A 21,887-nucleotide genomic window follows, 5' to 3' on the forward strand; every position below is an offset into this window, starting at 1 on the left:
TTTGCTTATATAGGGCTTCCACCCTGCCGGGTGTCGATGCCTTCCGGTTGAGAACACTGGCGGTCTCCAGCTACCATCAATTGGTCTGTTGGCCTGTGGACACTTTTTTGTACTTGTGCAGCATGGATGAAGATATCTTAGAAATGATCTCTGAACCATTGCCTAGGCCTACTTATGGTAACAGACCTGACTACTTTGTGGGATACTGACAGGAACATGGAGGAGAAGAAGGGTTCATGAAGTACCAAAAAGAGTCCAGCAGCTCAAGTCCTCCGTGAGGTAAACCAAGGAGAGAGAAATTATCATAAAAGAAACTCCACATAAAGACATTCAGAGGCAAGAATTACACAAGTTCATGGGTTGAGTAGGAATATTTTAATTTAGTTTATGTACTGGTGCTTTAAATTTGGATTAGGGTTTGGTGTACAATTAAGAATAAAATTCTACCTATTGCAGGGCTTCCCAAACCTGTCCTGGGGACCACACAGTCAGTCGGGTTTTCAGGATATCCACAATGAATATGCATGAGATAAATTAGCATATACTGCGGTTCCATGGTATGCAAATGTATCTCATGCATATTCATTGTACTTATCCTGAAAACCTGACTGGCTGTGGGGTCCCCAGGACAGGTTTGGGAAGCCTTAAGCTATTGTATTGCAAACCTAAAGACTTTTTTTTTTTTTTTTTGCAGTGTTTTGTAATTGTATCCTTTGCCCTTTTATTTTTACTCCAGATGAAGATCTGTTTTTGACCAGCTGTGCACAGGATTGCCTAATCAGAATCTGGAAAATTTATACAAAGCCAGTAACACTTTCTGAAACCAAAGATGCTACTGTTGATGACAGCACTATCAGGCTAAAGGAAAAACTCTTTACTGTGAGAAGTAAACGTAAGTGATGGAAAACATTTGATACCTTCTTACTCTTCCTCTCATGCTAAGGTGCATAAATTGCTTTTGAGCTAAAAATATATTTAGGTTACAGGAACCATGGAGCTTATCAGTATTATGCCTCTGCTACCCATTCTCCTTTTGTTGTCAAGGACAAGTCAGTGTAGATTCTAATCCAAAAGAAAAATAGGTTTCCAGCACATATTTTCTGTGCCTTAAAAGTATTCACCATCACCCACTGGAGGGATCAATGCAGAAATTATGCATTCGAGTGCCTTGTTTCAGATTTCAAAAGTGCCATCTTTCATGTTGACCTTGTATTAAATTAATACTTACTAGTTAGTGCAAATGCATTATGAAACCATTTATTTCAATGCTTACTGCTGAATGAAAACCTCAGAATACATTTAGGGCTTGTTTTATCCAAATTCTTTTTGGCCTCTGAAGGATGAAGAATCAAATAACTTTCACATAGGTGTAACTTTCAAACTGCTCATGTTGGAACAAAGACCACGCATAGTTTTTACCTGTGGGCTTTGCATTAAGTGAAAGTGCCTATATACTTTCTCTTTGAAAATTGCCACAAGTTCAAAGTATGCATAGTCACTTTCACCTGCTTTTTGTAGGGGCAGAATTTTGCTTGAAAAGTATGTGCGTAGATTTGAAAATGCAAGCTACATTTATTTATTTACAAAGATTTATAGTCTGTCTTATTACCATAAACTGTTAAAGGTGGATAACAATTTTATAAAATATAGAAAAAAAACAAAATACACATGTCAACACCGATATCACACTATAAAAATATATAATACAAATATATAATACGCTGAAACGCTTCTCTGAACAGATGGGCTTTCAGAATTTTCCTGAAACACTTAGAATCTGCCTGTACTGACAAGCTCCCCAGAAGCTTATTCCCAAGGTTTCGGGGCTATTTATTTATTTATTTTTAATTTTTAATATACCGATGTTCCTGTATACAATACATATCGCACCGGTTTACATGGAACTGAACTGTCGCCACAGTGGCGGGAAATACATTGTAACAAGTTGAAGGAAATTTTTAGGGAGGCAATCATAACAAGGTTAACTGCAAGAGCTTTGTGAGAAAGCTCTGCCATGAGTGGTTTGCAATCTTGCTGCTGATACTGGGGGGGACCATTAATAGATGCTGCCCAGCTGTGAACATAAGCACTTTGTTAGCTCATACCAAGACAAAAAATTATCTTCAAGTACTTTGGACTAGAACCATAAATGCTCCAGTATATCAAGGTTAGAATTTTAAATTTAACCCTTTCCTTGATAGGCAACCATTGGAGGTATCTCAATACAGGAGAAATATGGTTCTTCACTGCACCACCGGTTACCAAATGACCAGCCACATTTAATGATGGCTGTAATGAACGTAGGTGACATTTGGGAAGTCCTATATAAAGGGCATTACAGTAATCTAAAACCGATGAAACAAAAGAATGCATCAAAGTTTTAAAATCTTGTTCCTTTAAAATTCAATGTAAGCGGCACAATTTATATGCTTTCTTTTTGTGCCCCCAGCCTAAACACTGCCCCTGGGAGATACTGCCTCTCAGCATGGCTTAAAAGTACATGCATTGTGGAACAATGTGCGGACTTCTATTTGTTTGTTTTGTTCGTTTAGTCATCTGGTGGTTTAGTGGTATATTCAGTTAACAGAAGACAAGCAGGATGGTAGTCCTTACACCTGGGTGACATCATCCGATGGAGTCCAGCACGGAAATTTCATTTCAAAGATTCTAGAGCTTTCAGCATGCTCTACCGAGCATGTGCAGCTATAGCCACCTTCCTCAATCTTTCTTTTACAATGAAGCCATGTGGTCATGGTTCAGCACTGCTCTCTCTCTCAAAAGTTATTGCTGTGTCAGTTCTGGAACCGCAGCAACTATTTGTCTAGTAAAGCCTTTGTGCCTTTCATTAGTTTGTGTTAGATTTTTCTCCTTTTTCATACATACTCTCTTTCAGTCAGATGGCGGGCCTAGTGTACTGTGCAACTTGGAAGAGGTTTTTCTCTTAAGAAGAGTCCATCAAGCCCAGCATCCTGTTTCCAACAGAGGCAAAATCAGGCCACAAGAACCTGGCAATTACCCAAACACCAAGAAAATACCATGCTACTGATGCAACTAATAGCAGTGGCTATTCCCTAATTAAACTTGATTAATAGCCGTTAATGGACTTCTCCTCAAAGAACTTATCCAAACCTTTTTTTGAACCCAGCTATACTAACTGTACTAACCACATCCTCTGGCAACAAATTCCAGAGCTTAATTGTGCGTTGAGTGAAAAAGAATTTTCTCCGATTAGTCTTAAATGTGCTATTTCCTAGCGTGTAGCAGATGGACTCAGGACCAATGGGTATAGTGTACTCCTGATTGCAGATGGAAGACGGAGTCAAATTTCAAAGCTGACGTCGGACTACATATACCCATGCAGCATGCTTAGCTCTTCAGTATTTCTCCGTCTCCTAAAGCAGATAGGGACACTTCCACACACTAAAATAGTGTTAGCAATTTTAAAACAAAGAAGACAGAAAATTAACCTCAAGAAGACGAACCCCGCTCTCCTGCGGTGATACCTAAGGGTCCCTCCCCCAGTCGAGAATTCCTGAGGTGATTTCTGAGATCCCTCAGAGGTAAGCCTCTGTCAGGTAGCCGGCTCCCGGCGTGGACTTAGCCCCCAGAGTGGCTGAGAGGCAGCGGGTGCAGAATCGAGCATGGCGGTGAAGGTAATTCCCTCTTCTCCGGCAGCCGGAGACCGCCCGGCACGAGACCGGGAAACTCCGAGACCAGGTAAGGTAGAAACCTCTTCTAAGTCTCCGGTCTCCGAGGCTCGAATAGCCGCACAGATCGTCCCTTCTGGCATCTGTTAAATTGGGTTGAGCAGCTCCGTCTGAGCTAGACCCCGATCTGGTGCGAGGGTCCACACACGTGGAGACCCTCCGGGGAGGGTCGCCATCTTGCTTGCATGGTCGTTGGCGCCATTTCCCCCCTTGACCACCGAATTGTCCGCACAACTGAGCCGTGCACACAGCGGCAAGCCGGGCGCAAAGCGACGTGCACAACCGACTTGTGCACACAGCGGCGTGCAGATCTGTGCCGTGCGCACAGCGACACACTTAACGGTGCCGGGCGCATAGTGTCCCGCACAAATGGCCCGAGCGCACAAATACCGCCGGGTGCACAGCGGCACGCACATCTCAGCCAGGTGCATACCATCGCTCACAGACGAGATACGAGACACTTCACATGCACAAATCGTGGCACCGCTGGGACAAGCCCTTTGCCCAGCCTGCCACCTGAGAGCTGCGCAACCTGAAGTGGACTCTGTCCTATGCCAGCAGTGCAAAGAGGCTCAGGGGGAACCTAAGCAAGGCCCTCCACGGCCAATAGAGGGATCTGGTTCCACTAATGATAGCATCCCGGACCTCTGCATATCCGACTCGGCGCCTACACAGGAAGGCACCTCGGGGGCCTCCACCATAACCCCACCTGGATTCAGTATGGACCCAGGGACCTTTTTCTGGGTGGAATTTTTCAAAGGGCTGAAAACCTTTGTCCAAGCGCAATCGGTACCGCCTGTGACACAGCTCCAGTCTCCACCAGAAGCACAAGACCTTCCAAGCACCTCTCGGTCCTCTCGAGACGTGCCCCACCTAGGCAAGAGCCTCCCTACAGAGGATACAGACACCCCGGGTGAAGAGACTGACTCCCTGGAGGAAGGGAAAATCCCTCCAGGGATGGAACCATACTGAACCATGCTGCGATTCTTCTCCAAAGATGAGTTACCAGCTCTCGTGTCTCTGACCCTGAAGATGCTGGCCATTCCAGGCATGGGTACCACAGCGGAACCAAAGTGTCCCTCCGTAAGGCCTCATGCTATTTCCCAATGTTGCAGGCAGTACAACAACTGATTGACCTGGAATGGAATGCCCTGGAGGCCAGCTTCAAAGGAGGACAGGCCTTAGAAACCCTATACCCCCTGGAACCCACAGCCAAGGAACTCTAACGGTTCCCAAAAGTGGACGCCATGGTCTGCACAATCTCTAAGCACACAGCCATCCTGGTGATTCTTCAATCCAAGTGCAGATCCGAAGGTCATAGCCGTTATGGAGGGTGCTGAATATGCATGAGATAAAATTTGCATGCTACAGAGGCAGTGCGTGCAAATTTATCACATGCATATTCCTTGTGGATATACTGAAAACTTGACTGGGGGGTGGGGGGGGTTCCTCTACCACTGCTGTAGGGAGTTGTTATGCCAAGAGCCTTTTACCCTTCTCAAAGCAGTCAAATGCATGGTCATAGCTGAGTAGTAGTTCCATGTTTGTTGTTGCTCGGAGAGGAAGACTATGGCTATGCTGTTGGAGGACTTATCCTGATCTGGTGTCTGTGGTAACCCACAATGTGGTGATTCCACTTGAAGGTCACATGACCCTCTAAGATCCACAACATGGAATAATTGAATTCCTCTTGAAACAGACTTCTCTACTACAGCCTTAGCCATTCACTCCTCTAGTTAAGAACATAAGAACATAACATGCCATACTGAGTCAGACCAAGGGTCCATCAAGTCCAGCATCCTGTTTCCAACAGTGGCCAACCCAGGCCTTAAGAACTTGGCAAGTACCGAAAAACTAAGCCTATCCCATGCTACTGATGCTAGTAATAGCAGTGGCTATTTTCTAAGTCAACTTAATTAATAGCAGGTAACGGACTTCTCCTCCAAGAACTTATCCAATCCTTTTTTTGAATCCAGCTACACTAACTGCACTAACCACATCCCCTGGCAACACATTTCAGAGTTTAATTGTGCGTTGAGTGAAAAATAACTTTCTCCAATTAGTTTTTAATGTGCTACATGCTAACTTCATGGAGTGCCCCCTAGTCCTTCAATTATCTGAAAGAGTAAATAATTGATTCACATTTACTCGTTCTAGACCTCTCATGATTTTAAAGACCTCTATCATATCCTCCCTCAGCCATCTCTTCTCCAAGCTGAAAAGTCCTAACCTCTTCAGCCTTTCCTCATAGGGGAGCTGTTCCATCCCCTTTATCATTTTGGTCGCCCTTCTCTGTACCTTCTCCATCGCAACTATATCTTTTTTGAGATGCGGTGACCAGAATTGTACACAGAATTGTATCTCTCACCATGGAGCAATAGAGACGTATTATGACATTTTCCATTTTATTCACCATTCCCTTTCTAATAATTCCCAACATTCTGTTTGTTTTTTTGACTGCTGCAGCAGATTGCAAGACGCACAGAATTCAAACAAACACTGCTGCCATTCCTGCCCTTGCTAGCAGCACATTCAAGCCCGGAGGGGAACAGCAGCAGTGTTTGTGGAAGCCAGCAACAGTAACATGGACTTTTCTTCTTCCTGCCCCTGCGTCCTGGAAGAGGAAGTGATGTTTACTGGGCACACAGGAAGAAGAAAGGGCCATGCATGCTGCTACTGCTGCTGCTGCCACTGCCGAAATCGTGTCCCAAGGGTCCCCTGGGTCCCGCAACGGTAAGAAGGCACATTCTCAGCTGACCGCTCTGCGCCGCAATGATCGCAGCACAGGCAAACAGCTGAGTATTGCCTCCTTACTGCTGTGGGGCCAGGGGGAGTCACTCCTGCTACAGTTCCCAGCCTGTCACGACTCTGCTTTAATAGCAGCATACCGGCTGCCTTGTGCTATAGCTGCCATGTGTGCTGGGGTTGGGGGTGAGTGAGTCAGCATGTGTGTAAGTGTGTGAGAAAATATTTGATTGAGACTGCATGTAAGAGTGAGAAAATGTGTGAGAGCAAGAGACTGGTCAGGGAAGTGATTGCTTTGTGTATGAGAGAGAGAGATTGGTCAGGGAGGTGACTGGTGTGTGTGAATGAGAGATTGGTCAAGGAGGTGACTGGTGTGTGTGTGTGAGAGAGAGAAAGATAACTTGTGTGTGAGAGACAGAAAATGTGTGTGTGTGAGAGAGAGAGAGACAGGACTAGTCATGGGCCCTAAGGAAGAGGAGCATGAGGACAGAGCTTCAGCAGCTATTGCTGCTTCTAGTTTGTGCTATTGGCCTACAAGGGAAAGGAGTAGGAGAGTTGCTGGAGAGGGTAAGTAAAGGTGGCTTTTTAAGTTTATCTTTCTTGATTGACTCATTTTAATTATTGGGTATTATGTGATGTGTCTGCTGTTTGAAATATTTTGTTTTTGTTTAGAGAATTTTTAATAATTTTGTAAGTTTTTAATGATTGGATGTTCTGTTTATCAGCTGTTTTGAAACATATTTATTATTCTAGTTTTAGAATTATTATTTTATATTTCTTGAGGAATGTATAAATAGAAATGTGGAGACAAAAACTGAACTGGAAACAGCAAGAAGCCAGACTGATTGTATGCAGTGCCACAATGGAAAAACAAAAACATTACTTGGTCACTTTATTCTGATTTGGTGAGTGTCTGTGTTCTGCATATGTGACCCAGGGAAGGGTATTCTGCAAGCTTGCAGTTTCTGTGTAGGGATCTATAGCAGCTTGGCTAATAGGAGGTGTTTTGGGGTTTCGGGCCTGGTTAAATATTTGTAGTGTTGCCTTTACATCGGTAGGATTGTTACTGTTTGAATGAGTTCCATAATGCAGGTGTAACTTTTGCACATTAGTTTGTGTACCTTATCTATTTATTTATTTATTTATTTATTTTGAATTTTTATATAACCGACATTCCTGTAAAGAATACAGATCACACCGGTTTACATTGAAACAGAACTTTCGCTGGGAGGCGATACATTAAACAATGAACATTAGCATATTATAACATTCAAACATTTGGAAACAAGGAACAATTACAAACCGAAAGCAGCTTCAGCGCAGAATTAATAAAATAAAATAAGAATAAAATAATTATAAATACTTTAATACAGGATACATTAAAACAAGTAGGAAGGTTAAGTAGCTTGGATAGGGGGAGAGAAGGAGGGAAAGGATGGCAAAAAAAGGAGTAGGCGGGAGGGAGGGGGCAGGAAGGAATAAGGGGTAGAGCCTACCCCTTATTCCTTCCTTGGTTTTCGACTGGAGATATAATGAGAATCTCTGTCTTGTTTGTATTGAGGATCAAGTTAAGACTGGTAAGCAGACGGTTAATTGATTGCAGACAGGTGTTCCAGTGGGACCAGGTTTTGTGAAGAGAGTCTTTGATAGGGAGAAGAATCTGGACATCATCGGCGTAAAGGTAATACGTTAATTTTAAGGTGGAGAGTATTTGGCAGAGAAGGGAGCAGGTAGATGTTAAAAAGTGTAGGGGAAAGGGCTGAACCTTGCGGGACTCCCAGGTTTGATCTGATGGGGTGAGAAACCTTATTGTTAATTTTCACCTTGTAAAATCTATTGTCCAGGAAAGATTTAAACCAACTGTGTGCCACTCCTTTGATACCAATGTCAGCTAGACGCTCAAGAAGAATGGAATGATTCACAGTATCAAATGCCGCAGATAAGTCGAGTAGTACTAGTAGTTACGGCTGTTTCCTCTCAAGGTTTAGGAGAATGGTATCTGCCAGTGATGTTAGAAGGGACTCCGTATTTCGAGTTTTGCGGAATCCAAACTATTTTGCAGATCCTCGGAGTCTGTTAAGTACTATGCTTCTGTTTCTGAATGCAGAGTGGCTTTTTGGATTTTCATTCCAGTTTCTGTCTTCATATTTGTAATTTGTGGTCTTTCTGTACTTGGTGAAGGTCGATTCTATGTATGTGACTGAGGTATTTTACTAGCATGTAGGCATTTGTATCAATATTATTTGTTGTATTTTCTCATTAGCACATGTATTGGTGGTAAATTACTGTTTTTTCATAAGGAGTGCTATTGTGCCTGAGTGTTTATGTTGCTGTTAGTGAGATGATACTAGAAATATCTTTTTTGTATGGTAAATTGAACGGGGAATGTCCTAGTTCTGTTCTGTACCCATTGTTGGTGGATCAGGGCGATTCTTGTAGATACAAGAGTATTAGTTTACATTTAGCCCCATGACAATCATGTGTTCAGTGTGTCACGCATGTGAGAACCATCTGTCTGTCATGTGTGTCCCGACAAAAAAGGTTGAGAAACCACTGTTCTAGATTATATTATTGCATTTTGTTATTTGTGGAATTACCCTTTAAGAATATCTGGAGACTTCGAATAATTCAAAACCAGCTGCTCATCTTTTATTGAACTATAAACTAAGGGGTCACATCAGCCCAAATCTTAAAAGCTGTCACTGGTTTTCCTATCCAGTTTTGGGCACAATTTAAGCTGTAAGCATTGGCATTCAAAATCTTAAACAACATAGGCCCTTTGAGAGATTTATGAGTTGCATTCCTTCATGGACATTAAGATTTTCGCAGGAGGCTGTCTGCAGATTCCTATTTCGACAGAGGTGAAACTTGAATGTACTTGTAAGTGAGCATTTTCGATTACAGCCCCACTTTTGTGGAATTCTGTGCCAAGAGAAACACATGGCATACCTGATTTTCTTCACTTCAGGGCATTATTCAGATTGTGGTATTTTGGGTTTTAGGGATGTTAGTTGTAGCTTTGTAATTAATTTTAAACTGGGTTATTCATGTTTTATTTTATGTGAGTCTTTTGGATTTTTAATCAGGTAAATTGGTACCAGATTTTGGCCAGCAGAGGAGGAGGCAGCAGCTGGCAAGGAGTACTACTTGCTGACTCCTTTTGCTGGCAGAAGTTATTGTGCAGGGGGTATTGGGGAAGACAGAGAGCACGACTTTGCTATTAGCATCAGCAGCAGCTGTGACTTGCTCCTGTCTTATCTTTGCGGGAGGACAGAATTTAGAAGCACATTTGGTTCCTCTGTGGCACACCTGTTAGGGGAGCCTGTGTTTTACTGAATGAAACATTCTAATAATGTTACTTTGGGCCTCATTTTCAAATATCGCATTGGTAACGCATTAGGGGGCGTTACCAATGCAAATGAGGCTTCTTTCGTGCAGTGGGGAAACATCGCGGGCGGCGATGTTTTCGCCATTCGCGAAAACATTAGCGCAATTCACGATGTTTTCCCAGTGTGCGATGATTCTTTGGGTGTTTCATCGCAGTGCACAATATTTCCTGGTTTTTCATCGCGGGCCACGATAGTTCCGGACAGCTCCGGGGGGGGGGGGGAGAGAGAGAGAGACTTACTATAGTGCCTATGCCCTAGACAGGTATTTTAATCCCTATGGGAGGGCCACCTACTAACTCGGGGTGGGGATTAAGTATGAGCGTCGGGGGTTGGGGGCCACTTTCGCATTCCACATGAGACCTACGGAAAGAACAGTGGTCTCTAGTGAAGATTTGCTGGCCGTCGGAGTGAGGAAACTCACTCCAAGAGGAGATTTGGGCTACATTCTCTCTACCTAGCTTGTTGTTGCCCAGGTAGAGTGTCCAGCAAGCTAGGTGGAGAGAACGTTGCCCAAATCTCCTCTTGGAGTGAGTTTCCTCACTCCGACGGCCAGCAAATCTTCACTAGAGACCACTGTTCTTTCCGTAGGTCTCATGTGGAATGCGAAAGTGGCCCCCAACCCCCGACGCTCATACCTAATCCCCACCCCGAGTTAGTAGGTGGCCCTCCCATAGGGATTAAAATACCTGTCTAGGGCATAGGCACTATAGTAAGTCTCTCTCTCTCTCTCTCTCAGCCTGAAACAGGCTGTCTGGAACTATCGTGGACTGCGATAACCCTTTACTGGCCCGTAGCGCAGTCCGTAACGCAAATTTGAGGGTTGTAGTTATTAGCCGCGATAGCAGCCGCGCTAACACTGCGGCTGTTTCGCCGCACACGATAAACTGGTTCCTGCTTTACATATGCTCTGCCCCCTGAATACCAAATTACTAATTTGCATTCGCAAATCGCGTTAACAGCTGTTAACGCTATTTGCGAATTTATCGCACGCGGTAAACTGCTTGGAAAATGAGGCCCTTTATCATCTTAACTTTTATTGCAATGAGAATATTTCATTTATTTTATGCATTATGTATAAGATGCTAGTTTAAAGAAATTGCAAATGCATAATTTATCTTGTTAGGGGATTTTTTTATTTTTTTTTAATTTTAAAACCATTTTGCTTAATTTTTTGACTGTTTTGTCAATCTTGTATTCCCTGTACGTACCCGGATCAGTCCAGACTGTGGGTTGAGCCTCCTTTCCAGCAGGTGGAGACAGACTAAAACTGAAAGGATATCCTATATGAGGACAAAGCCTATCCTGTAACCCTTCAGTATTTGTCTGTCTCCAACAGGTGGATCAGCTCTCCCTTCGGTATCCTGATTTCGGCTAGATAGCCGTTTTTCTTCTTTCTTGGATCACGCAAGTACTTCTCTCTCATTTTTGACTGACTCTTTTTAAAAAAAAAAAAAGCAAACCAAAAAAAAAAACTCGGTAGTTAGTTCTTTTTTTTTTCTCTTCAGGAGACAGTACCGTCTCCTAGCTCTTGCCGGACTCAGGGGGGCTTCGCCCCTTGTGCGGAGCATAGCCTGAGATCTTCCTGGTGTGGGAACAGAGTCTGGTGGTCCAGTTCTTGTCTCCCCCCCCCCCAGCTGCTTTGGCCCCGCTGCTGTGCTCAGTTTCTGAAAAAAAAAATATAATAACAGCAATAATATTAAAGGTTTAAAGTCCACACTTTACCCTTTTTTTGCAGCAGTAGAACCCTTTTTTCTTCCTTGGGTTCCTCAGGGGATCAAACTGGAAGCCAGAGAGGCAGGAGTCAGCAGGTTTCCCCCCTGCTTCACTCCAGGCCTGCAGGCTGTCACTCAAAGCTTTTTTTTTTCCAGACTTTTTTTCTTCAGAGTGGCTCTATGCCGCGGCAGGCAGCCTGCCTCTCCTGTGGGCTCCCGTCCACGTGATTTTCGTGGGAGGGGCTTTCCTCTGCCTGCCTGCTGGGTGGGGAAAGCCCTTCCTCGGCAGAACAGGCAAATTTACACCGGGGATCGCGTCCCCAGAGCATGGCCAGACCGTTCCCGGGTTGGAAAAGCCCGGGAATGGTGGCCATCTTGGATTTTTCAGTAGCTCTGTTTTCAGAGCTGCCTGGGGCTGGGGGGCCGATTTATTTCTGAGTCTCCCCCCGATTTGAGCCCCACGGCGGCCCCCCAGGATGGGATTCCTGACCCTCCCCGGGAATTCCAGGGCTTGTTTTGTAGCGGGATTTGTTCTCCTCCTGCATTCTTTTTACTTAGCCAGCCTGCAGGAGGGAGGAGGGTCCCCCCCCACTGCCCCCCCCCCCGGCAAAAAAAAAATTTCCCCGCTCCGTGCCGTTGACTGGGGGCTTGGCTACGGAGTCCCAGGGGTCACTTCAGGTGCGGGTGGTCTCGGGGGTGCCCCCCCCCGACCCTCCGGCGGACCCAGTCCTCCCGGATGCTGACGCCACTCTGGCTGCAGAGGGTACCCTTCCCTCCCCCTGGAGGGAGACGATCCCAGAGTTCTCCGTATGTTCCGCAGGGAGGAGTTAGAGCCCCTCATCCCCTTTGTCCTCCAGGAATTGGGGTTGGAGGGCCCCCCCCCCCGTGGATACCCTTACAGCCTCTTTGCCTACAGATATGGACCCGGTCCTGGCGGGACTCAGGGCTCCAACAAGCGTCTTCCCTTTTCATTCTATGGACCAGCTCTGCCTCCTCCCGGAGGAATGTTGGGAAATATTGAAAAAAATCCCCCTGTGGACTCCTCCATCTCTGTGGTCCCCAAGCATACCACGATCCCGGTGGAGGGATCGACAGCACTGAAGGACGGACAGGACCGCAAGCTCGAGGCACACATGAAATGCATCTTTGAAGTCCTGGCTCTAGGGGTCCAGGCGACTATCTGCAGCAGTCTCATGCTGCGGGCAGGTCTCAGTGGGTTCAACAGTTACTCTGAACCCAAGACCTCCCGTCGACAGAGGTGGAGCAGACTGAGCGTCTGGAAGTCATCGTCGCTTTTGGGGCGGAGGCGCTCTTCGACCTCCTTAGAGTCCAGGCGAAGGCGATGGCATCGGCGGTGTCCGCCAGACAACTCCTCTGGCTATGCAATTGGTCGGCCGACCCGTCCTCCAAAGCCCGATTAGGCACGAAACCTTCCAAAGGTAAGCTGCTATTTTGTGAGGACCTTGAGAAGCTTATGGATTCTTTGGGGGAAACTATGGTCCATAAGCTTCCGGAGGACCGTCCTACACCATCCTGCTCATTCACATCCTCTCGTCCTTGTTTCCGGGGTCAGAGACGGTATACCCCATGAGGACGGGGTGGCTCCTCGAGGGGTTATTCCTCCCGGTTTCAGTCTTGGTCACAGCCCTTTCGCGAGGGCCAGCCCGCGCGCTCCACCCCCAAGCCTACCACACAATTAAGTTTTTTCGAGGAATGGGTCAAAATCACGTCGGACCAGTGGGTCCTCGACATTCTTAGAGACAAATACGCCTTCGAACTTGTTCGCGACCTGCCGGATCTTTTTCTCTTCTCCCCTTGCGGGCATTCCAAGAGGGAGGCGGTGGAGTAATCTCTCACCAGGCTGCTAAGTCTGGGAGCAGTGGTCCCGGTCCCAGTGAAGGAGCTCGGCGCAGGCCAGTATTCTATCTACTTCGTGTTTCCGAAGAAGGATGGATCCTTTCGCCCGATCTTAGACCTCTGTCAACTGGGCTCTCAAAATCCCACATTTCTGCATGGAAACCTTTTGAGCGGTCATCGCGGCGATTCGCCCCGGAGAGTTCCTCGCCTTGCTCGATCTGACAAAGGTGTACTTTCATATCCCGATTCACCGCCACTACCAGAAGTATCTTCACTTCCACATCCTCAACCGGGACTTCCAGTTTCGGGCGCTCCCCTTTGGCCTCGCGACCGCACCTCGAACGTTTACCAAGGTCTTGGTGGTGGTGGCGGCGGCCCTTCGCCGGGAAGGCATTCTTGTCCACCCTTACCTGGATGACTGGCTCGTCAGAGCCAAGTCGGTGGCTCTTTGCCGTCAAGCGTTGGATCGCGTGTTAGCCCTCCTCTTGTCTCTTGGGTGGATAGTGAATTTCTCCAAGACCAACCTTCAGCCCTCCCAGGAGTTAGAGTTCCTGGGAGCCCACTTTGACACCCGAGTGGGCACGGTCTTCTTGCCTCGTGCGCGAGCTCTCAAGCTGATCGACCAGATCCAGAATCTGATTTCGCTGCCTCTCCCAATGGCCTGGGACTACCTGCAGGTTTTGGGATCCATGGCTTCCACCATCGACCTAGTCCCCTGGGCCTTTGCTCATATGCGACCGTTACAGAAAGTCTTGCTATCCCGTTGGCAGCCGATGTTGGAACAGTTTCACATAGTCCTCCCCTTCTTGGACTCTACAGTTGACGACTTGCAGTGGTGGTTCTCTCTCCCTCATCTCCTTCAGGGAATGCCTCTCCAAGCTCCACAGTGGACGATAGTAACCACAGACGCCAACCTTTCGGGCTGGGGTGCAGTCTGTCTCTCCCAGTCCACCCAGGGGGATCTGGTCGCCAACTCAGTCTCGCTGGCACATCAATCGGTTGGAGACTCGGGCGGTACGCTTGGCTCTTCAGGAGTTTCTCCCCCTGATCCGAGGCAAAGCGGTCAGGGTACTGTCCGACAACTCCACCACCGTGGCTTACATCAATCGCCAAGGGGGCACCCGCAGTCCCCTGGTGGCCCTAGAAGCCAGCCGTCTCTTCCTGTGGGCGGAATGACATCTGCAGTGCCTGGCGGCCTCTCACATCGTGGGCAAGGAGAATGTTCAGGCCGATTTCCTCATCATCAATCGCTCGATCCGGGGGAGTGGGAGCTCTCGGATGCGGCCTGGGATCTGATTGTTGACAGGTGGGGTCCCCCCACCTGGACCTCATGGCGACCTTGCGCAATGCCAAGGCAAATCGGTTCTTCAGCTGCTGGAGGGAGCACGGCTCGGAGGGCTTGGACACTCCTGCTCTACCTTGGCCGGCGGACGTCCTTCTGTACGTGTTCCCCCCCGTGGCCCCTGGTGGGAAAAGTTCTCAGAAGAATAGAGATCCACCGGGGACCCGTGGTTGTGGTAGCGCCTGAGTGGCCGCTCAGGCCGTGGTTCGCGGATCTCGTCAACCTAGCGACGGACGGACCTCTGTGCCTAGGCCACCTTCCTCGGCTTCTTCGGCAGGGGCCTGTATTTTTCGACCAGGCCGATCTCTTCTGTCTAGCGGCCTGGCTTTTGAATGGCGACGCCTAAGGTGTAAGGGCTATAAGGAGGAGGTCATCTCCACCTTGCTGCAGGCCCGGAAACAGTCGACTTCTGGCTTGCGTGCGTATCTGGAAGGTTTTTGAATCTTTCTGTGCGAAGTCGGGTGTCCCATCGCGCTCCGCCCCAGTCTCGTTGGTCCTTCTTTTCCTTCAGTTCTCTGCGCGTGCAAGTCTCTGCTCCCTCCTGGGTCGGGTAGAAGGTCATCCCTTAGCGGGCCACCCAGATGTGATTCGATTTCTTGAAGGGCGTCAAGCGCTTTCCCGCACCAGTTGCCCGTCGTGGAGTCTTCAGCTAGTTCTTCGGGCCCTCTGTGCTGCTCCGTTCGAACCTCTCCGTCACGCTACGTTAAAAGATCTTACGCTCAAAACTATCTTTCTGGTCTCTATTTCCTCCGCTCGACGATCTCCGAGATCCATGCGTTGTCCTGTCGGGAACCTTTTTTGCGCTTCTCCGATTCCGGGGTATCCCTCAAGATGGTCCCTTCCTTCTTGCCAAAGGTTGTTTCCGACTTCCATGTCAATCAGTCGGTAGAACGTCCTGAGTTTTCCCCAGAGGAGATTGCGGGCTCGATTGGGGGCGATCTCCGTAAGCTGGATGCCAAACAAGTTCTACTTCGCTATATCCAGGTTACCAATGACTTTCGGATCTCGGACCATCTTTTTGTCCTCTGGAGTGGGCTCAATCGGGGTAAGCCGGCTTCTAAGACCACTATCATGCGGTGGTTAAAAGAAGTGATCTCCTTGGCCTATCTTTGCCAAGGTCGAGCGGTTCCCGAGGGCCTAAAGGCCCATTCGTTATGTTCTCAAGCTACTTCCTGGGCGGAGAGTCAATCGGTCTCCCCGCAGGAGATTTGCAGGGCCGCCACATGGACGTCCTTGTATACTTTTGCTCGACACTATCGTCTGGATGTTCAAGCTTCGGTTTTTGGTTCCTTTGGGCGACAAGTGCTTCAAGCGGGACTGTCTCGGTCCCACCCGGTTTAGGGAAGCTTTGGTACATCCCACAGTCTGAACTGATCTGAGTACGTACAGGGAAAGGAAAATTAGTTCTTACCTGTTAATTTTCGTTCCTGTAGTACCACGGATCAGTCCAGACGCCCTTCCCTGTCTGTCTTTCTTTCTGTCCTCTCGAAGCTTGTTTTTTTTTTTTTGCAGATTCGCAGATTCTAATCCTTCATTTTTGTGCAAGAATACTGAGCAATTACACCGGAAGCCTTGGTCGTTTAAATACCAAGTATATGCAAGAGTGTATAGTTATACCATGTTTCTTACATTGTTCTATGTTGCTCCATTGAGTTTTATGGTTACTTGCTTGATCCTATTCTGGTCTTATTTTCTACTTTGACAATGGTTATACTGAAGGGTTACAGGACAGCCTCTGTCCTCATATAGGATATCCTTTCATTTTTAGTCTGTCTCCACCTGCTGGAAAGGAGGCTCAACCCACAGTCTGGACTGATCCGTGGTACTTTAGGAACAAAAATTAACAGGTAAGAACTAATTTTCCTATTTACTTTCTTCTATTTTTACTTTTTTTTTTTGTTGCTGTTTTCCTCTTCACTCTTCAGGCAGTCTACCTTCTTCCTTTATTATTTATTTATTTACTAGACATATTCTGCTCTTCTCCCAAAAAGTTCAAGGGACATAACAAAAGATACATAAATAATTTTAAATAAACTATAAAAACAAGATACAGAATACAAACATAAAAGAAACAGGGCAACAAAACCAGACAAATAGGAAGTAAACAGTGGAGACTTCATCAACAACTGACCAAGTAGTATTTCAAAGATCCAGGACTATGTCATACCAGTTTGGAACATCTCTGAAAAGCAGCGAAGTTCTTCTTAATGTAGCCACTAGTGAATCCATAAATTCATTCCCATCGAAAGGTTCAGCCTTTTCGAGGTGCAAGGTGGGACCATTAGCTGGTAAAAGCAAGTTTGCTTACCGTAAACGATGTTTCCGTAGGTAGCAGGATGAATTAGCCATGCTGTCATGGGATCTGTCAATCAGGCCCGGGAGGCAGAGCTTGTCAAAGCAGAGAACAGAGCTTTGCTCTCTACGGCTGCGCGTGTGTTCCCGCGCAGGAAAGTAACGGAATCTCCTCAGTCTGTAATAAAGCTGTAGTGTAGTCGAAGACTTGGTGACTGCCAGGGAGGAGGGTGGGTCAGCATGGCTAATTCATCCTGCTATCTACGGAAACATCGTTTACGGTAAGCAAACTTGCTTTTTCCCGTCGATAGCAGGGCTGAATTAGCCATGCTGTCATGGGAGTCCAAAGCTCCCGATCACGTTATATGATATATATGGACGGACGTGATCTTTGACAGTGTGGCAGTCACCGTGGGCAGGAGGATAGAGATTGCAGTATTGTTTGCCCTATCTTCGCATCCATGGCTGGTTGCTGGTCAAGGCAATAATGAGATGTGAAGGTATGCAGTGATGACCATATAGCTGCCTTGCAAATGTCTATGGTTTGCACATTCTTTAGGTGTGCTAAGGAGGTTGCTACTGCTCTAACTTGGTGAGCTTTAGGAGTAGACTGTAAATGCAAACTCTGTTTTTCATAGTAGAATTTGATGCACTGCGCTATCCAATGGGAGATGGTGCGTTTAGCCACTGGTAGTCCAGGTGTCTTTGGGTCACAGGAGACAAAGAGTTGAGAGACACGGGAGTCCGAGTTCGTTCTCTCTTTATAGTGTGTTAACGTTCTTTGCACTCCAGTGTGTGCAGTAGTTTTTCCCCCCCCCCGTCTGCATGGGGTTTAGGAAAAAAGGTTGGTAATTCCATTGTCTGATTGAGATGGAATGGGTAACTACGTTCGTTAGAACTACCTTCTGGTGATGAAATTACAAGTATGGAGGATAATGGACCAAAGCTTGTAACTCATTAACTCTTCGTGCTGATGTTACTGCAACCAGGAATACCACCTTCCAGGTGATGTATTTAACGTGTGCCGAGTTCATGGGCTCAAAGGGATAAAGCATGAGCTGTTCCAGAACTATGTTGAGGTTCCATGGAACTGGAGGTTTGGATACCAGAGGACGAATGTTTGTTAAACCCCTCATGAAACGAGTCAGTAATGGGTGATTGGATATAGGAATGTTATTGATTGGTCTATGAGAAGCGCCTATGGCGCTGAGGCGAATTCTGATGGATGAAGTTGGTAGACCAGCGACATATAGTGTATGAAGATAATCAATGAGCACTTCTGGGAAGCAGTCCAATGGTGGTACATCGTTGGAATTGCACCAGGCAAAGTAGCATTTGCATTTATAACTATAATTTTCCCTTGTTGAGAGTGTCATTGATTGTAACAAAAAGAATTGTGCTGAAGAGGAAACTCCTTGTTTGTCAGAAGGAGTCTTTCAATCTCCACGCTGTCAAGTGTAGAGATAAATGTAGCGGGTGTAGTACTGTTCCTTGATCTTGGCTGAGAAGATCTTGACGATTCGGCAATAGAATTGGATCCTTGATGGATAGTCGAAGCAGGAATTGTACCATGGCTGCCTCGGCCAGGCCGGGCTATGAGTATCAGTTGAATTTGTCCGCTATACATTTCTGAATTGTTCTTGTTATGAGAGGTATGGGAGGAAAGGCATACAGAAGGTCTGTCGTTCCCGGAATGAGGAAGGCATCTTGGGCGATGCTGAGTTGGCTCGGTTGTATCAAGCAGAAGTTGGAAACTTGTGTATTGATATCTGTTGCAAAGAGATCTATCAAAGGTGTTCCCCACTGTAGAAATATGTCCTGGACTATTTCTGTATTGAGTGTCCATTTGTGGGGATGAAAGATGCGACTCAGTCTGTCTGCTTTTGTGTTTGCAACTCCCTGTAGGTAAGTTGCTTGGAGGTGTATGCAATTCTTGTGAGCGTGTTCGAAGATTGTCAGGGTCTCCTTGCAGAGGGACCATGAACCGGACCTTCCTTGTTTATTGATGTAAACATCACTACTTAGTTGTCTGTGTAGATCATGACCCTGCGTCCCTTTAGGTGGTCTTGGGAGACTCGCAATGCATTGCGAATCGCTCTGAGTTCCAATAGATTTATTTGTAGATTCTGTTCTGAAAGTGTTCATAACCTTTGGGTTTCGTAAACCTCAAGGTGTGCACCCCATCCCTTGCGAGACGCATCTGTGGTAGGACTGCATTGTGAGGAGGGGGGCTGAACAACGCTCCTTTGGACAGAGTGGAATCTAGGAGCCACCATGCTATATCTTTTTTCATTTCTGCGGTCAGCGGTACCTTCTGCGTCAATGGTTGTGAATGCTGTTTCCATTGGCGCTTTAGACCCCATTGTAGGCACCTCATGTGTAACCTGGTGTTGGAAACCATGAAGTTTACCGCTGTCATGTGGCCCCGAATTACCAAGACTTGTCTTGCTGACGGCTTCTGAGTATGGTTCAAGGTGTGTAGAAGTTGACGGAAATGTGATATTCTGTCAACTGGGAGGTATGCTCTGTTGCACATAGTATCTAGGCATGCGCCTATCAACTGCAACTGTTGTGTTGGTTGTAGGTGTGATTTCTGAAAAATGATCACCAATCTTAGTTCTTGCAAACAGTGTATCACCCGATGGAGGTGATCCAGTAAGACGTTGGAGTTGAGGCGATTATGAGCCAATCGTTCAGATATGGAAAGATGGTTATATCTTGTTTCCTGAGATGAGCCACCACCACCACTATCATGCATTTGGTGAATACTCTGGGTGCAGCAGATAGCCCAAAGAGAAGAACTTTGTACTGGTAGTGTTGATGTCTGTAGCGAAAGCACAGGTAACACCACGAGGATGGATGGATTGGAATGAGTGTGTGAGCATCTGTCAGGTCGATTGAGCACATCCAATCGTTGGTTTGAATGAGAGGGAGAATTGACTTCAACGATACCATTTTGAATTTCTCTTTGGTGAGAAATTGTTCAACTCCCTTGGGTCTATTATGGGTCGAAGGCCCCCCGACTTCTTGGGTATGAGAAAGTACGGGGAATAAAATGCTGCTAATTTGGAGTGTGGGTGGATTTGTCGAATTGCTTGTTGTTTGCGAAGTAAGCAATTTCGTCCCCCGGTTGTGGATGGGAATTGAAAATCCTGAGTGTGGAAAGATGAGGCAATGTGGGTTTCGTTATAAATTGGAGTTGGTAGCCTTGACGTACTATCTCCAAAACCCATTGATTCGATGTTATTCTTTCCCAGGCTTTCAGGCAAGCATGAATTCTGCCTGGAGGAGCTTGATGTTGTGGTGGTGTCTGAGTAACTAAAGATGACGTCGCTTTGTTACAGCAGTCGGCTGTTGTGCCCGCTGTCTCTGGTTACGTGGTTTACCTCTTCGTTGATGTGAAGTATTGTTTTGTGGAGCAGGACGCTGGTCGGCAGGGTATGACTGCGTACGAAGATTGATAAGATATGTAGGGTCTTCTGGCATATGGTTGCCTACTATTAGATCCCACATAACGACGTGTAGTCGAGTAATAGGATTCGATGCTAGCAATTATACTGCTAGAGCTTCGTCTTTTAATCTAGTTACTGCGTCCTGGACTTTCTCTCCGAACAGGTTATCTCCTGTACATTGGAGGTTTGTTAGTTTCTCGTGCAATTCTTCTCGAACTTGAACGTAACCATGGTAGTCTGCGGGCTGCAATAGTTGTTGCAGATGCTCTGGATGATGTTTCATGTGCTTCATAGATTGACCTCAAGAGGTGTTGAGAATATTCTTCCATGTCATGAAGAGGTTGAGGTATATGTTCCGCAACAGAGGAATGTATACCTTTCATAGCTTGCATGCACTCATAGAGGTATTGCACCCTGTAGAACTGATGTTGCATAATTCGTGCAGTTAACATCGAGTTATGGTATATTTTCCTGCCAAACTCATCTAAATATTTGTTGTCTTTCCCAGTTGGGAAAGTGGTATGCAACTTTGTTTTCTTGAACCTTTGCATCGTCGACTCTATTACACTCGAAGCGTGAGGCAATTGTGGTAGAGTGTATAGTGATATTTTTTTTTTTTTTTTTTTTACGAAATTTTATGTCTGTTTCCCTGGAAATGGCTGTTATTGTATAAGGAGCCTCTCAGGATTTTGTGAGACTGAATGCAGGATATCTTGTGGTGGAAGAAAATTAGTTCCACCTGAGTATCAAAATCTTTAGAAGACCAGGGGTTTCTGCCCTAAGGTCTGTTTCTTTTTGGATCTCTAGATGTAGAATGGTACCCGTTTTTCCTAGGAATTTTGGGTACGTAAGGTCTTCAGGAGGGGAATACGGCTCCTGTATGTGGTCGTGCAGGTCTAAGAGACATCCCACCGATGATGATGGGAATGTTTGTATTGAAGGAGAATCTAAAGATGTCTCCTGAATATGAGTTGGTGAGGCTGGTTGGTTTAACCTGGGAGATGTCGGTACCAACTGCTGGTTAGTAGCAATATTGGTCATTGAAATGATGATGAAAGCGTCTTGTAAAGCCTGTTAAAGATTGAGACAGTTGGAAAAATGCGTCTCTTGTACGAGAAGGCATACCATGCGACTGTCTCGTTGTTGTGTGATACCTGCTTCAGGTGAAGTTGTAAGAACTTCACTGTTTCCTTGTAGTCTATTGTCTGAAGCATTCCTTAGAACCCTTCCGAATTGAAGAAGTGTTCGAGGAAGAATTTCACTATTTTCCTTTTTGAGCAGGTATTAGCTGTACGAGATGATATAGAAGTCGAAGGACTTATCTCCCATGTTGTACTCCTCTTTGGTAATTTAGTACGGTGGGAGTGACTGGAATACTTATGATAGTCAGA

At 46.2% G+C, this 21,887-nt stretch overlaps 1 protein-coding gene across 3 annotated transcripts in view; it reads left to right on the forward strand.

The window, feature by feature from the left end:
* ELP2 (elongator acetyltransferase complex subunit 2) overlaps window positions 1-21,887 on the forward strand; it is a 751,239-nt gene that overhangs the window by 185,369 nt on the left and 543,983 nt on the right. For all 3 annotated transcript variants that reach the window (XR_003854643.1, XR_003854644.1, XM_029589989.1), the window contains exon 8: window positions 737-892. Coding sequence is in view for 1 of the 3 variants with exons in the window: in XM_029589989.1 (XP_029445849.1) it covers window positions 737-892 (156 nt within the window). In the remaining 2 variants the exon portion in view is untranslated. The remainder of the gene's footprint in view (window positions 1-736; window positions 893-21,887) is intronic.

The sequence above is a fragment of the Rhinatrema bivittatum genome, chromosome 2 (genome assembly GCF_901001135.1).
Source record: "Rhinatrema bivittatum chromosome 2, aRhiBiv1.1, whole genome shotgun sequence".
NCBI lineage: Eukaryota > Metazoa > Chordata > Amphibia > Gymnophiona > Rhinatrematidae > Rhinatrema > Rhinatrema bivittatum.